The following is a 16,189-nucleotide window of genomic DNA, read 5'->3' as shown; positions in this document are numbered from 1 at the left end:
AGAGCCGGACCAGTTAGTTAGCAAACCAGTGATTACCCTAAAGTGTTTTACACCGGTTCTAGACACCTAATAGCTGTCCGTCTATATCAAAAGGATTTGCATTTAAGAGTACAGTACACCTATCCTTATACAGCATTCTTCATTAGAATAATTCAATGAGAGGAGAGATGATTTTCTTTTCAACATGAAAATTGCGCAAAACTTTGCCAGGGCTTATTTGCGGTTTTACACCCTTGGTGCATGGGAAAGTGAGTTTACTGGTCGGCTCGTTTGCCGACAATGCCGCCTCTCATTATCCTCCGGTAAGTGAGATTGCGTCGTGTCGCCTCCTCGTCTTACGTTTGCGTGCGATAATCTTCTCCCACCCACGCTACACACACACATACACATACAAAGGCGTGAGCTTGAAACGCATTTCAAGCGAGTTTCAGAAGAATGGGCCCACTAACGAATAAGATTAATTACGCTATAGATAGCAGTAAATGGGCTTAATTAGTAAATTTGATTGAAGCTCGAGTGCGTATGGAGCGCTGACGTTCTTTCTTCATGTGTAACGAATGAGGTAGCTTCGCGGATACTTATTCGTTAGAAGCTCTGACACCCTCTGAATGCATTATTAACTCTCGCTTCTCTTGTGATAGATAGATCAGTGGTGTCTCGGCTACCAGTCTTGTCGGTTATTCGATCATTATAGCTGGAGTGCGTGGTACCTGAAGAAAATGAAGAAGGCTCGTTAATCGGAAGACATTATCTGAATCACGTAAAATGGCCAAATTGCATTTACCTTTTTTAAATGAATATTTGGCTGCAAGAGGGTCGCTGTTACTGCCGCTGGAGCGCATCGCTGGCCCAGCTAAGTTAATTTAGCGAGGAATGCCGGGTACCGCCCTAAACTCCTTGGGTTCCTCCGGGCATCATCTACCACCGATCTCCGTGCGATATAGCTTTAGGGAGCAGCAGCACCAGACTACACTCTATATATATATATATATACATATATATGTATATATACACTGTAAAAAGAAAGAGAACCACGGAGACAAAGAAGCAAAAGTGCATTTGAATAAATAATTTGAAGAAGATACCTCTTTCCCTCTCTCTCTCTCTCTCTCTCTAGAGAGAGAGAGAGAGAGAGAGAGCAGGTCCATCATGCCAGGCAGACAAAGTAGAAGAAGATTTGCTTAAGCGTCTGACGGGCGTGGCCACTCGGATAAGCCCTAAACGTCCAGTTAATTAGAGCTCCGAGCTCTCTTCTCCCTCAAGCTCAACCGTAATCAGCAGTAAACTAATTATTGGATGCTAGTTAGTAGAGCCGAACGATATTTCACATTCTCGCTGACAGCACGGCAGGAGCAACAAGAGCACTCTTATATACCTTCGAGTTTCGACCTTTTTCCAAAGTGCCCGAGCTGAAACCCTCGTAAAGATATTCAATTGATATCCAATTTGGCCCAGGGATACCTCGGCCATGAAAACTTTTGTCTCCTCGACTATACGCTGATTAGGCAAACGCTCGAAAGTAATGCGTGTACAAGCTGACAGAGAACTAACATAACTCGATCTAATGGGAATAAACAATCTTATGAATTTAAAGGATCCAGCTTGGCGCCACCATAACATTATATTATCGAATTACGGGGGCTTCGATAGGAGAGACTGCGGATGCATCGTAAACTTGCATTTTAACGGTAGGCAGCCCCTGTCCCTCCCACGAAACAGAGAGAAACGGAGAATATTCGCGCGCTTCTATACTATACACAGGAGGGGGTCCTCGTACGTTACTCGCCAATATTCGCAATCTTATATTATTTCTCAGGAAATTCTAACGCTTTTCTTATAATCTACAATTAGATGATTATATTATGATGGAAATTATAGATTCGCTTTATCAGTGTTTTTCTTCCTTCTTCCATTTCTTCTTTCTTCTTCTTGTCAGAGATACCACAACAAGTTTATTTATGTGTTTGGTGAAGCAACACGGCGTGTGGGTGTCAAAGCCCGGTGAGCACCACAGGAGTCTTTCCTATACGTGTCTGTCTGTCCACGGGAAAGAGCGCCAACCTATTATTCCACTTATTATTCTAATGCACGATCGTAACGCGAATGAGCCAGTGCTCAGCTATAAGCTTACAAAGTTATTGGCCCATTCGCATTGGGCCCCCTGTCCTAACGTTATTTTTATCGCTAAACTTTCTTTTCAATCACAAACTCCAATGACAAATATTTAACCCTCGTCTGTGTATTAAAAAATAACAAATTCAAACTTCTCCTTACAGCCTCGAGGTATAGTGTTTCTCTGGTCAAGAGGTTCGGAAAATACATATTTTTTGCCTAGCTACTGGTTAGCAGCAATCGTTTCAATCAGAATATAATAGCACGAGTAGTGTGAGAAACGTTTCTGAAACGTTCCCTAACTGAGTTTGTTTGATTACCACGTATTACGAACATTTCTCACACTATATATTCGTGTTATTTTAACGCTATTGTTATTGACAATTTTTGGTTTGCTTAAAAAGTAGCTTAGTGATAAATTATTAAGCAGAAATTTCGAATTATAAATATTTAAATGTCGTCTATATACGAGAAACAAAGAAATTCTTCGTTCTTTTTACAGCCTCAAGGAAGAATAGTATTTCTCTAGCCAAGAGGCACAGAGAATATTTTTTGGCCAGCTACTGGTTAGCAGCAATCGCGCCAATGAGAATATATACGTGCGAATGAACGCTCGTACGAACGGAGAAGAGCTTTAAGGGAGAAAATGACAGAGCCCGACGGCCGACTCGGCCCACCCGAATCATCATTATTTTGATTAATTTCTCTGCGGACTTTCGGTAGCCAGGCTCGCCTGCTCGCCTCTGGCCATTCCTCGAAAAGATCCGCCTATAATCGAATTTTGTATGAAAAGCATACTCGCGCGGAAGCGAAGCAAATGCAATGGACTTTTATAATAAGTCTTTTGGCTTATTTGGGTAGTAGGAATGCTCACTCGTATAATGACCCTCGTTTATGCAGATAACTGTGGAGGAGAAGGAACGATTTTACAATTGAACCTTACACAGTGTCATAAACGTATGTAAAACATTCCTAATACTTTTTTGAACTAGATCTGATCAATTCTCATATTTAAGAATATTTTTGACGCAATGCATATGCGCCCTTTTGAACCATACGTATTCCCAGAAGCAAAATAAATGCAATGGATTTTTATAATAAGTGTTTTGGCTTATTCGAGTAGTAATAATGAGAACTCGTATAATAACCCTCGTGTATGTAAATTGTTATAAAGAAAAAACAATTTTACATGAGAATCTCATATAGTGTCATAAACATGTGTAAAACATTCCTAAAACGTTCCTAAAACATTCCCAGACCCAATCTGATAAATTACCACGTTTTAGGAATGTCTTTTGACATAATACATGGGCTATTTCGGAGCAAACGTGCGCGCGGAAGCAGCAAGGCAAATGCAATGGACTTTTATACAGAGTGTTTTGGCCTATTTGGGTAGTAGGAGCGCTGGTTCGTATAATATACCTCGTTTATGCAGATGGCTAGAGGAGAGGAGACGATTTCTCAGGGCCAGCACGCCTGTTACCTTTTACTTTTTCGGAAGAGAGGAAGAACGGATCCAGCGCTGACGCTCATTACGATGATTGGCAGATTCAATTAACGGCCGGTCAGCCTCTCCACCAGCACAGCGAGGTCGCATCGGTTTAACCTCGGCTAAATATTATTAATAATAATCAGCTCATTACTCGCTCCATTAATTATACTGAGTTTCTCAACTATAGGCTTTATTTTCTTATACACACACACACACACACACACACAAATATATATATATATATATATATATGTTGAGCTTTTATCAAATAATAGAGATTTTTCGTAGTACAGGATCACGCGAGGAATGATCTACTTTGGACAATCATAAAGATAGTATTATATACGTATATTTATATCAAAGAGGGACGACTAATAGTACAATTAAAAATAGTCAAAGGCGAGATATTAATTCATTTAACAAACTCATTATCGATGAGATATACCGAGCGTTTACCGTGCGTGGCGCGAAGCGGAGAGCAAGAGAGAGAAAGAGAGAGAGAGAAAGCGAGAGCGGCTGGCACCCCTGCGGTTTGATTTACGGCCGTACACTAACGAGCTCTCCTCCACTCGCCGCACTTTTCAACCAAAAACCCTTCCATTAAGAAAATAATCAAACAGCTTCGATCTTATTTTATAAAAGAATTCCGTGACGTTTTTCCTCCTGTAAATTTTCCTTCGATTGGTCAAATTATTATAATGGAAAGGCGGTCGGTCAGGCCGGGGGCCTCCAATACGGAATCAACAGATAGATTTACAATGTACCTGGCAGTAAAATAATCAATAAAATCTGCTCTCTCTCTAAAGAAACGGACATGCGCCAGTGATTTAGTACGCGTTCCATTCCTCCTCAAGTTTTTTGCCAATCCCTTTCTAACATCGAATCACGATAATCCCCGGCAAAAGCTTTCATGCTTTTCAACATAGCACACCACGTGTGCAGATATGGCGCAGTGCGCGAGACTCATTTGTGAAAATAAGTTAGCCGAGCGATCATCGTGCTTAAGCACACAGGTAAAAGGCGTGGTCGCGCTCTTTTTAAGTGGCTCGCTTCAACTTTACGAGGCGTTAAAGGCCAAATGATTGATAGCGCATGGTTAACGCATCAATATGCGCGTAAATCGCTCGAATATCCTAAAATTTGCCAATCTCTCGCTTTATTACGCCTGATCGAACGATACAGCTAGAAGCAGTCGAGTGCTGGAACCAAGCTCACCGATATATGGTGACGAATTTACGAGCTGCCTGCCCCTGCCCCTGCCCCTTCCTTCCTCCCCATCCCCCACCACCGTGAGAGCAGACCAATAAAGTAAGAAAGCCAAAGGATAATCGAAACAATCGCAACGGCCGATTCTGAGAGATCTATTCGTTCGAGAGGGGCTCGATCAAATTTCAAACTGATTTACGAGCATTGCTGCGCTGCGCCTATGCCTATCCTTGCCCTTAGACGCTATTTATTCGCGTCGAAGGTCGGATTCGAGAATGTAGTGGTAGCTTGCTTGTACAGAGGATTGTCAGCCTGAAACCAAAAAGAATTGATAAAGATCCACAGAAACTTTGAGGATCACTAGAGCAAACATTACCCTATCCCATTTAGCCGTAGCTCGCTCTTTCTCAAATCTCATATATTCTCTTCTATCATGAATATTAGTGACAATTTTCCAAGCCAAGAGAATGAGAAACCCCAGAATAACTGTGCTCGTTACAACGCCAAGGGCGACACCTAAAAGCAAAGCGACGCACAATGAGAGTAAATCCAGAATCTCTGAATAATTCCTCCATTTCAATTACCCAATACGTCGACAGATTTGGAGCAGATCCTTTCCTTTTGAGCTTTAATCTCGTAAAGCTTCATATCGCCACTCGTACCTCCTCTGTGATACTCGTATCTGAAGAGAAACGTGCATCCGTTGTCCCCAGGACTGCGACAAACTCGCGCAGACGCAATTTCCTCCAGGTCTTCGTCGATCGACTCTACAATGTCGATCTGATGAGGGCACTCGCTGCACTTCCCTGGCTTCTTCGACAACGGCCCAGCGTCGTACGCTACGCACTCCACGCAATCCTTTAACTCGGCGCAGCGCTCTTCCGGGCACGTCTACAATCAATGCAAAGTATTAGCAATATCAAAAAGACTCCCTCCTACTTTTCCAAGGATTTTACTGACTGGACACCCCTCGCAGTATTGGCCAGAGTATCGTACGTTGTTGATTTCATGGCAATGACAATTGCCGCAAATACACTGACCACGACCGCTGCAAATTTCACTGTGACCGTTAGATTTGCTGTTTATGCAAGTCGCGTTAGTCTCTCGGCAGTCGCAAGCCTCACCAGTCCAACCTGCCATGCAGTTGCATCTGTTACCGCATTCGCACCTGCCTCGTCCTCCGCAAACCTACGAAGCATCGTCAATGAGTCCTCCATCACTCTTCTATCACCGTCCCTCTCTATTCTCACCTTACCATCGCTACGACTACAAGAGAAATTGTCGCACTCGCAATACTTCCCGTAAAATACTTCCTGCGGATTGGGTCTTTTCAAGCAGTCGCAGACGCCACACTTGCAGACGCCGTGGCCACTACAAACCTCGCTGGAATTCTTGTGACGTTTGCACTCGTCCATGCTGGAGCCTACGATATTCATGGACCTTTTGCACTCGCAGTGCTTACCATAAAATCCCTCGTTGCACCTGCAAATCCCACAGGTTAATCTACCATTCCCTCTGCATTCCGTAGCATTGCTAGTGCTCTCGTTGCCCAAGGTCGCTCTCTCGCAGTTGCAGCCACATATCAGGTTAATTTCAATTGCGAGACTCTCGTTTACCCCGCTGGGCTTGATTTCTATCCGCTGTTGCCATTCACTTTGGTTTTTCGGGCACTCCGTCAGCTTCAAATCCACGTGAAACTCGACGACGCTGCCTAGACGAAGACCACCGCATTCCTTTCTTTCCATAGGCTCGTCGGTTTTGCTCAAACACCTAGAGGTGTACCTGACGTCGATCATACTCGGAGCGTTATCCGTCATGGATACCTCGTTGACTAATTTCTGAGGAGGAAAACTTTTGTCAAATTTTGTGTCACGTAAACAAGATCATTGGGAGCTGCACGAACCTCGTACTCGTCGGTGATCAGTTGAACGACGTTCCGAGAGTCGTTGACGATACTACCAACGGAGGAGCCACTAATCGCACTGCTCAACGTTTGGTAAGTCGCGTGTTTATCGCTCGTCACCGCAAAAATAATATTCATATTGTTCTCCAGAGCTTTTCGATTAATCTGCGAACAAAAAAAGATTAGATTAATTTAAGATGAGATCTGACAGTGAAATTTCTTGCGGTAACTTGCTTGTGAAATTGAAGGGTAATCCTGGAGCAATGAGTATATATAATAGCCCTGTTCATCCAAATGGCACTGACAATCGTTTGGTTCTATTATACCAGCAAGCTGAAAAATTGTTTTTCCTTAAATACGTATTTGCACAGTATATGACAAGAGTATATGGCTATGATACACAAAGATAAATTTTCATCTATCCAACATTGGACTTGTAATTTACAATATCGCATCACTTATAAAAGTAAAATATACTTTGATGTTATTTGCTGATGGAAAAATCGTTTGGTTTTATCATACCAGTACGCAGAAAGATCATTCTTCGTTAACGCTTAATTAGGCGCATGGGATTAGTTCGATTTTGAGCGAAGAAAAACAGTAAAATATTTCGAACTTTCCCATCTTTTCGTGAGCTCTATAATCTTTCGCAACGTTTAAAAACCAACAGTTATTATATCGTCAATACATCAACGCGTCTCACTTTACTTAGAGCAATAAATTTACAATTATTAATTTTTTAAGTCATTGTTGATCCCATACGATAAATTGTGTGATTATTTCGATATGCCTAATTAAGGGTTATACACACATACGCAGCGTATGTACAGAAAGTCTATAAATAGCAATCATATAAACAGCTAATGTTTTCGTCTCCTCTCCATTCGACATGTAGTTTACAGTATACCATCATTTATAAAGATAAAATATAAATTAAAATTGCGTACTGATAAAAATAGTTACTTTCAATTTTTTATACGGGTCCAGCATGAATACTGGAGATTGGATACGAACCGCTTCCCGCCAGTTACGTATCTTGAGACTATATATATAGCGTTTAAGCTACAACCTACCCTACCATCCCCAGCGATATGAAAACTAGCATCAGTCGAGAAAACTATAAGATGCCTGGCTTTTTCTCGCCAGCCGATAGCGTCCGTGCAAACCATCACTTGCATCAACGCGTCTAAGCCACCTTCGGGAGAATCCAGATTGCCAGATATCGGCGCTTTCTCAACTCGACTCTGTAAGAAATTCAATTAGATCTAGACTTCTAGCAAATTCAATATAAATCTAGCCCCCCCCCCCCCCCCCCCACCTTGAAAATTTCCAGCTTCTCCGTCAGGCTCATTTGATTCTGATAACTGTAAGGCGGGGCGCACGCTTTTCCATTCTTCAATTTGCATGGTGATCTCAACCTAATAATAGAATCAGCTGTTTAAAACGCGTATCTTTGTTATTGCAAGATTCATTAAGTTAGAAAATAAAATTACTTGTCGGGCTGGGTGCTGGTCATTGGTAGCACTACTTTATCAACGAAGCTCCCAAAACCAAGTCGAAAATTTTCCGTCAGATTTCCCATTGCTTCGGACAATCTCAAACCAAGCTTTGATAAATCGTTCTTATAGCTTTCCATGGATGCCGAAAGGTCCATCAAATAATAAAGATCCACTGGATAATCTTCCGCTTGACTATACTTCACGGTCACTCGTTGTTCCTCGCCTACATATATATATATATATATATATATATTATTTCAGAGAAATATCTATACCTATTTGTTCTATGCACACTATTCTGTAATATTTACACCTTGTTGACCGGCAATTTTACAACGTATATGCATGAAAACACGAGTTAACTCGTGACCAGTCAACAATGTGTTAAAGTTTGAATATGCAGTGGTGTATATATGCATACTATCAGCACTATACACGAATTTATGATTTATTATTAGGCCAATATCGATGCTGTACAAATGCAACACTCGTGGTTATGTATTACTAAATTTTCCTGTTTTCCCGGAATTTTTTTGTGTACATAAAGAGTTATGAATTCTTGCTTCGTTGCTATTGTTGACATGCACGTAACGACTACGTAGAGGACAAAAGTGCTATATTTATATATTAGCTGCTTTTGGTCAGTACGTACCAATCCGAAGACGCAATCGCATTCTCTGCGGCTGAATTTGCACTGGTTCTTTGCCTTTAATCGACGATAGACTTTCGTTCTTTAACAACTCCATGTGATTTTGCTCGTCAACAACGTAAGATTCCTTGCACCACAGATCCTTCTCAGCTTGGAATCTTTCTCTACTCGCGCAACGTACCATAGAACTGTCATCGGATTTTTCTAGGACTTTTGAACACCATACACATCCAGTCGTTTGCACACAGGCCTCGCAACTTACTTTTATGGCGCATAGATCATCTTCAATTTGGTCATAATTCCTCACGGATTCTGCCAAACTTAACAACAAATGCAACTTTACCAGTATAACTGTCCATCCAATCATGCTCGCGTTCTATAGACTATCTGTAAAGTTGAACTGACAAAAGTCCAACAAAAGGATATATTTTTTGCGGTATCCTGCGGAAGTCACGTTCCGATAAGATAAGGATTACTAATGCGTCTCTCTCATCATGATTTTCTCTTAAGACTGAACATCCTAAACGTTGGTTTTTCTTACAAACCAAGCTGTAACAGAACCATTTGTCTCATTTTCTTTGACTCAAATCAAATACATGCATTTTTCAGCTAATAAAATACTGATATAACCTCATGCAGCAAAATTTAATATACAACTGAATTTCTTCAGTATTAAAGTTTACCTACGGTTGCACATGTTGTGCATATTTTTATACGAATGGTATATGTATGTGTCTTCTTAAAAGTGTAGGAGATTTAAAATTACAAGCAATTTTTAAGAATGTTCAGCCAGAAATGTATGAAACATTTCACGCCTTATTATTATACCGGGCACCACCGGCGTCTATCGTTTAGCCGGTAAACGTAATGCTACTTGTTTTCTTTTTCCAAAACTGCATGTAATACCAAATCAATATTTATATTTTTCTTCTAATATTACTAGAGAAGAAAGGCTTAATTTTTAAGTTTATATCAAATTACTTTTAAATAAGTAAAGCAGCTCTTTTTCGGATTTTATCATTTTTGCTAAACCATACATATCAAGGGTATATAGAACTTTCACATTTGCCGCTAGATGGCACCACTGCCGATAAGGCTCTCGAATTAAAAAATCTATAAAAAATTAGTTAAAAATAAGATTTTTGGTATTAAGAGAGAAAGGAATAACGCATCTAGAAGAGTGCGTAAATATTATTATAATAATCACAAACGTAGAGGCGAGGAGAGGTAAATTATATTTTTGTTTAGTGTATAATAATTATCAAATATTGCAAGCATCAGACGGTCGTCAAGGGGCATTTTGTGTCAAGTCAAACGTAGCCTAATTTAAAGTATTATATTTATTAATAATTATAATAAAAAACAAAATTTGTTTGGAGGAAGAATTAATTAATTCTATGTTCAGGGGTACGCAGTTTCATCTTTTAACTTAAGTTGGTGGATTTAGATTCCTTCCATTTCTTCGGTATTGTCGGTATCGTCGTCTCGTGTCTCCTCAAAAGCAGAGGCGAGGTCAGGATTCAGCCATTTCAGCCTCCGACGGAAAAAGCGAGAAGCTGCGATACACGAAACGCATCTGCCTTTTCGACGGCAAGTTACGTACAAGAAGGTGCAAGAAGGTTAGTCGAACAATTTATTCTGTTAATTTCGTTAATTATGTGAATTTACCAATTGTTCTAGCTTTGTAGAATGAAACATCTAAACAAGCATGCTGTGATTATGTAAGAGTAACACCGGTAAAATTGGTAATGAGAAGAAACTGTTCTTTTCTTTTTTTACTAACATCACTCGTGTTTGCTGATAACGATTAGCGTTTGGAGTATTGAAATATTCTTTTTTTTTTTATTTCAAGAAAGCGAAATATCCACTATTGATTAATTTATTCTTTAATACTTTAATAAAATCGCTCACTGTGGCGATCGGTAAATGTGTGTGATTAAATAATAATGGTTTTAAATAGAACCATGTAGGCTGTACATAGGTCTGCTACACTAAATTTAATTCTTGTGTCTGCTTTTCCTTTGATCTCGCAATTGAAAACAAGTTATTGCTGATTACAAGGAAATCTATGACGCCAATGAATTTTTATTGAAATATCATGTATACATTAACAGAGTTCTTTAGATTACTCTTTAATAACTAAAAGATTTTATGCTGAAGCATTTCTGATAGTAAAAACGAAAATATTTAACATGTTATAAGAATTTTAATACTTATAAAGGTTTGCTACATAGAACAATTTTATTTATAAATTTGTTTGTTTAGGAAGTGCTAGATAGATACTGCTACCTCAACATGTATTTGACACGCCCCGTTTCATATGCTTTTAAACTGAGTTTTAGTCAGGTGAGAAAATTTCCTAATTTATTCAGATATTGTTCATATATATATTGGTACATTTGCACTGTATATTTATACTCTTGTCAACAGAGTCAAGGAACATCTGTTTATCGCCGAGCTATTGGAGATCGAAATGCAACCACTTCAGCATTTTTATTAGCTACTGTAGGACTCTCATTGAGCATGATTTCAGTGAAGCAAATGCTAGCATCACCAGCAGGAAAACGCCGTCTACAAAGGCTTCAATAAAAGCTTATTTTAACTGTAAACTTAGCAGTGTAATATGGAAGTCTTCTCTTGCATCCGTTGCAGCAATTAAAGCTCCTTACTCACCTGCAAATTTTATCAAAGCAGATGCACGATGCGACAACTTATAGAACAGCTGTTTACAAATGTTCATTATGAAAAGACTGCATTAACAAATTTATGTAATTCTCTCTAGAATTTTGATTAGAAAGAATCATTGGTACATAACTTGATAAAGCTAAGTGTGTTTCTTCCTACAAATTGATGAAACATAAGAAAAGTGGAATTCATCGCAACAATGTTAAATGGCTCATATTCATATTAATGTGCAAAACTTAGTTGGAGATACTAATGTATTGACACACTGCAAGTAAAACTATCAAACATTTTGTAAATAAGCTTTTAAATCTTGATTTGTAGAATTTTTAGGAATGATAAATTACATGTTTAGCAAAAGAAAAATATTAATATGCAAATCAAGCTGTATTCTTTTTAGTATGATACCTATAATTGCACTTAACAGAAATAATACAAAGAACAAATAGTTTATTGTTTAATAGTCAATCACACATAATAAGATTAATGCAATATTCTTAATACTATGGTTCTCTAGTCATAGAAAATTATACAGAATGTTAGACATTCCTAGAATATATTGAAATTAGCGATGTTACAAAAATTCTGCTTCAATGGACTTAAGACATTTGGAAAAATACTTGAGATGAGTATTTAAAAAGAGAAACAAATAAAACCATCTTTCAATAATCATTAATAAAAGTTATGATTAAATTAGTGGTTGATAAAACCACTTGGACTTTGTTTTCATATTATACATATAAGCACAATAGTTGAAAATATGCTATTATCCAATTTAATCAGATTTATAAAGAAGTTATTTGGATGTTTTTTTGTTTTGTTTTAAGTAGTCCTAATACCCATTATTCATTTGCTAAAACCATATGTAGATTTATGAGAGGTATATTTAGTAATACTAAAAAAAAAGGTTTAAAATTTTATTAGTTCTGATATTTATTTGTTCACGGAATAATTATTTCGGGCAACGTTTCTTAAAATATCAGTGATAGTTCATTAAAGCTGCCTCATAGTTTTCTTCATACTATAAAAATTAATTTTTGTCAGTAAAAGAAAAGTTATTATTTGTGTTACAGACTGAATAGACTCATAATGTTAACGAGATTAATCAAAGAAATTAAATTTCGGTATTGTTTTCATGTGTGCTGTGTTCTTACTTTGTATTACTAGCTTTATTTAAGTCATATGAGATACATAAAATAGTGAAACGAACAAACAGTAAAATTTTGAATCATTTTAACTTAAAATCATCAGTTTTTACTGATTTTAGTAATTGCATCTGGAACATCAGTTCAGCGTATGCCATAAGCTCAAATACTATTATTTTTCAAATCATTTTGAAAAAGATAGTTAACAATATGATACTAGTGATAATTTAGCAGCTCTGGTGGTTGTTATTAAATAAATTAGAGACCTATGATTGCACTGCGTTAATATAAAAAATCGTACAGCTCATTGAATAATAGTTTTGCTAATAAAGGCGTTAGTCGTTTAATAAAAAGTTTCGCATTCTTTTTTTTTCTACCATTTATTTTCACTTTTCTAAAACCAATTGTTCCATCATCAAATTGATTTAATTATAAGCTTAAAAATATATATATATATATATATACCAAAAATTTAATACAATACGTAAAGCTTTTTAAACAATCGTACGAACATGGTATTAAAGAACATAAAATCGCAACAAATTAATTAGTTTATAAATAATTAATAATATTATATATCTGTTTCTTGATATTTTTGACTCCTTGCTTCCTTACACTTCACGACTCACTACGCTCAAGCATTTTACTAATAAAATATCGAAATGCAAATTTCATTAGAGAGTAAACCCCTATTGAATAATGAACTTTTAAAAAATTCACTTATATGAAAAAAGGCGCAACGTAAAACAACAGACAATAGTGAAGCGAATATTGACTTTGGATAGAATATTGCAACTACTATATTGGCCTAAATCACCTTGATCAATGTTCCTGGAATGTTAAAAAAACACGCGAAATACATCTAAGATTCTAAAAGTCTAATATTAAGAGATAAAAAAAGCTTATACACAAATTTTTGGCTTTAAAGTGATGCGTTTGACTAAGTCATAATTGCGAGCTCTGCATCCTTATATTGAAATGCTAATTAGGCTTAGTCTCATTGAAACCTTATCTTCGTTTAATAGTTGAGACGTATGCCGAAAAATAAAGCATTTATCTATGATGTTATATTATCTCACAGCATAAGTATCTTGTATAAGTAATGTCGTATTTGATTTTAAATATTGTAATTTTAATACTTACATGTAATATGATTTTTTTTCTTTATGTTGAAGAACGTGCTCGGAATTGACGGAATTTGTCACGTACCAATTGTATGTCAAATACTGACAGACCTAATAAAATGGAAAAATAAACAAAATCTTCTTGATCCAGTCTTTCGTTTTGAACGTCCTTGAAGATCTCCAGTGCAAGGTTTATTATTTGATCGTGGAAATAAGTATTCAATAATTCTTGATTAGCTTCTATACGTCTATAATCATATTCGTACTTTCTTATCGTCAATTGTCGCACTTCCTCTCTATTAAGGTCCATTGCTTTCTGAAACAAAAAAAATGTTAACGTTTTTCATTTGGGGCCACACCGTCCCCGAGTATAATATTATTTTATTTGTTAAAATAGTATAATTTATCAAACACTAATGTGTTTAATAAATTATACTATTTTACACAAACATAACGAAAATTTAATAATATTACTTAGGAATAAAACTTTTTCTTATCAAAAGCACTGGGATATCGAGCTATTTGCACTTCTCAGATATCTAATGTAGCTGGTATTGTAATTTTAATTTTAATTATAATTTCAATTTTATTTTAATTTATATATCAATCACTTTACAGATATTATCGTGTATCTGTAAGTAAATATAAAAAGTTAAATGACTGAAATTTTCTATTTCAGGCGCGTATCAAAATTGTCGGTGCACATTACTCACTGTCAGTTTTATGATAGACCTTTTTTCTACTGAATTATTCGAGTTCATAATAAGAATCTTATTGCCTGTTCAACGAGCTAGCATAAACTGAAAATTTTTCATAGGACAAAAGGCAAAACGTTTATAGTTTCTTCTCATGCCAACGATCGATTCGTTTATAATAGAAATCTTCCACTGCAAAAGGCTTTTAGTGGAATTGACGATGATTATATTGTTTTTATTAAAATGAAATTTAAACACTACTAATAATAATGATGAATTTTTCAAGTGTGTATATAGTAGATATTTATTTATAATTAAAAATGCATACAAAAATTGTTAACCTACATTATATCCTATGCAAGATCTTATAATTAATTAAGTAATTGTAAGTATATATGCAATTAAGTTGATCTGTAAACAAAAACAGAATAATTGATCGTTGAGTCAAAGAGATAAACCTATAGCATAGATTTTTTAGATATACGAATGTCGAGTATACTCCAATTGAACCGAAGACATTACTAACATTGCTAAGGTTCCACACAAGAAACTACAATGAAAATACTTTTAAAAATTTCCAACGTATTTCACAATTGTAAACACTCTTTAGAAATTCGAAATTTTATTAACTAATTTTGAATTTATTTCGATATCAATTTTCCTAAACAGTAATTAATTCTTTCTGACATAAGTTATTGAAAATATTTATAAATAAACTATACTGAAATTTACCTGGCAACTTATACACTTAGTCGGTTCGTGAGATTCTTTTTAAAATTTCTTGCAGCGTGATTAATAAAACTTAAAAATGACCAGGATATTAGTAAAATATTAAAAGAAATCGAAATATTTACGGACAGGTACTGAAGGTATTTCGTTTCACTGGCCAACGAACTAGCACGAATTGATAGTTTGCTTAATAATTGGAAAACATATGGGATTTCAATACACGGTATAATTCGAAAGGTCGCATTGGGGGTCACGCGATCATCGCGTTAAAGCTTCAAAATAATACCACAAACAGGACCTTTTACGTTTCTCTTCTCTATCGACGGTAAATACTTATTCCAAGAAAATAAAAATAATTTCCAAGAGCTTGTCACGAAACGACAAGCTACAAATGAAATTAAGAAAGTGAATAAACTGTTTAAGCTTTTATCTATGTATACTCTCTTTACATTTAAAACTCTTTTCCGTCAAAGCTTGTACTTTATTTACACCAAAAATTCTATTTTTGTATATTAAATCAAGCTTTCTCTCGTTATCGTGAAAAAATTTCTAGAATAAACAAAAAAATCAGGTATCATAATGGAAGGAAAGATGATGATTGATGCTGAAGAAGGGATTATCAAAGTACAAAAATTCGCATTAAACTCTTTATTTGCGCTAACAGCGTACACTCAGACATCATTTACATTGCAACGCGTCATTATACATTAACATTGATACAACATTCGCACCCGACGTGATTTTTGGCGTCGGGGTGGTAACAGTGATAAATGGATGCGAGAATCCTTATTATTGGCAAGATTGAGCCGCTATTGTCCAGTGCTAATTGACGATTCTCACAGATACGGCTCGACGAAATTTGCGCTCAACCGAAACTTTAGCGACGAAGCGTCCAGTCTCTTCCTGAATAAAAAATAATAACAATAATCACACAATCGCATTTACATCTCACA

At 36.5% G+C, this 16,189-nt stretch overlaps 1 protein-coding gene and 2 long non-coding RNA genes across 5 annotated transcripts; 1 reads left to right on the top strand and 2 right to left on the bottom strand.

Annotated features, from left to right (window-relative positions):
- Positions 1-3,763: 3,763 nt before the first annotated feature.
- LOC136777107 (integrin beta-PS-like) lies at positions 3,764-9,228 on the bottom strand. Its single transcript, XM_066733178.1, has 11 exons — positions 8,865-9,228; positions 8,207-8,435; positions 8,032-8,131; positions 7,787-7,957; positions 6,948-7,046; positions 6,714-6,878; positions 6,061-6,648; positions 5,771-5,998; positions 5,395-5,701; positions 5,187-5,326; positions 3,764-5,122 (listed from the first exon to the last, which is right to left on the bottom strand). The coding sequence occupies exons 1-11, from the start codon at positions 9,226-9,228 to the stop codon at positions 5,054-5,056; spliced, it is 2,460 nt and encodes an 819-aa protein (XP_066589275.1). The 3' UTR covers positions 3,764-5,053.
- A 732-nt stretch (positions 9,229-9,960) lies between these two features.
- LOC136776650 (uncharacterized) lies at positions 9,961-10,612 on the top strand. Of its 2 annotated transcripts, none has more exons than XR_010823116.1 (3): positions 9,961-10,088; positions 10,267-10,480; positions 10,542-10,612. It is a non-coding gene; the product is annotated as an uncharacterized lncRNA (long non-coding RNA). The 2 variants fall into 2 exon arrangements; XR_010823115.1 differs by having other exon boundaries at positions 10,052-10,192.
- A 1,833-nt stretch (positions 10,613-12,445) lies between these two features.
- LOC136776649 (uncharacterized) lies at positions 12,446-15,463 on the bottom strand. 2 transcript variants are annotated; one of them, XR_010823114.1, is made up of 4 exons: positions 15,240-15,463; positions 14,526-14,918; positions 14,287-14,444; positions 12,446-14,128 (listed from the first exon to the last, which is right to left on the bottom strand). It is a non-coding gene; the product is annotated as an uncharacterized lncRNA (long non-coding RNA). The 2 variants fall into 2 exon arrangements; XR_010823113.1 differs by lacking the exons at positions 14,287-14,444; positions 14,526-14,918.
- Between the last annotated feature and the right edge of the window lie 726 nt (positions 15,464-16,189).

Source organism: Prorops nasuta, unplaced genomic scaffold, assembly GCF_024137725.1.
Source record: "Prorops nasuta isolate Cenicafe-Biocafe unplaced genomic scaffold, Cenicafe_Pnas_1.2 PNAS00010, whole genome shotgun sequence".
Taxonomy (NCBI): domain Eukaryota; kingdom Metazoa; phylum Arthropoda; class Insecta; order Hymenoptera; family Bethylidae; genus Prorops; species Prorops nasuta.
This window is presented reverse-complemented; position numbering and strand designations above follow the sequence as displayed.

Bases quoted from the DNA above. Each gene is read 5' to 3' on its own strand.
- LOC136777107 (XM_066733178.1), bottom strand. From the start codon at position 9,228: ATGATTGGATGGACAGTTATACTGGTAAAGTTGCATTTGTTGTTAAGT. The intron at 8,436-8,864 runs GTACGTACTGAC...ATATATATGTAG, and splicing joins GCGATTGCGTCTTCGGATTG to GCGAGGAACAACGAGTGACC. The intron at 7,958-8,031 runs GTGGGGGGGGGG...AATTTCTTACAG, and splicing joins AGAAGCTGGAAATTTTCAAG to AGTCGAGTTGAGAAAGCGCC.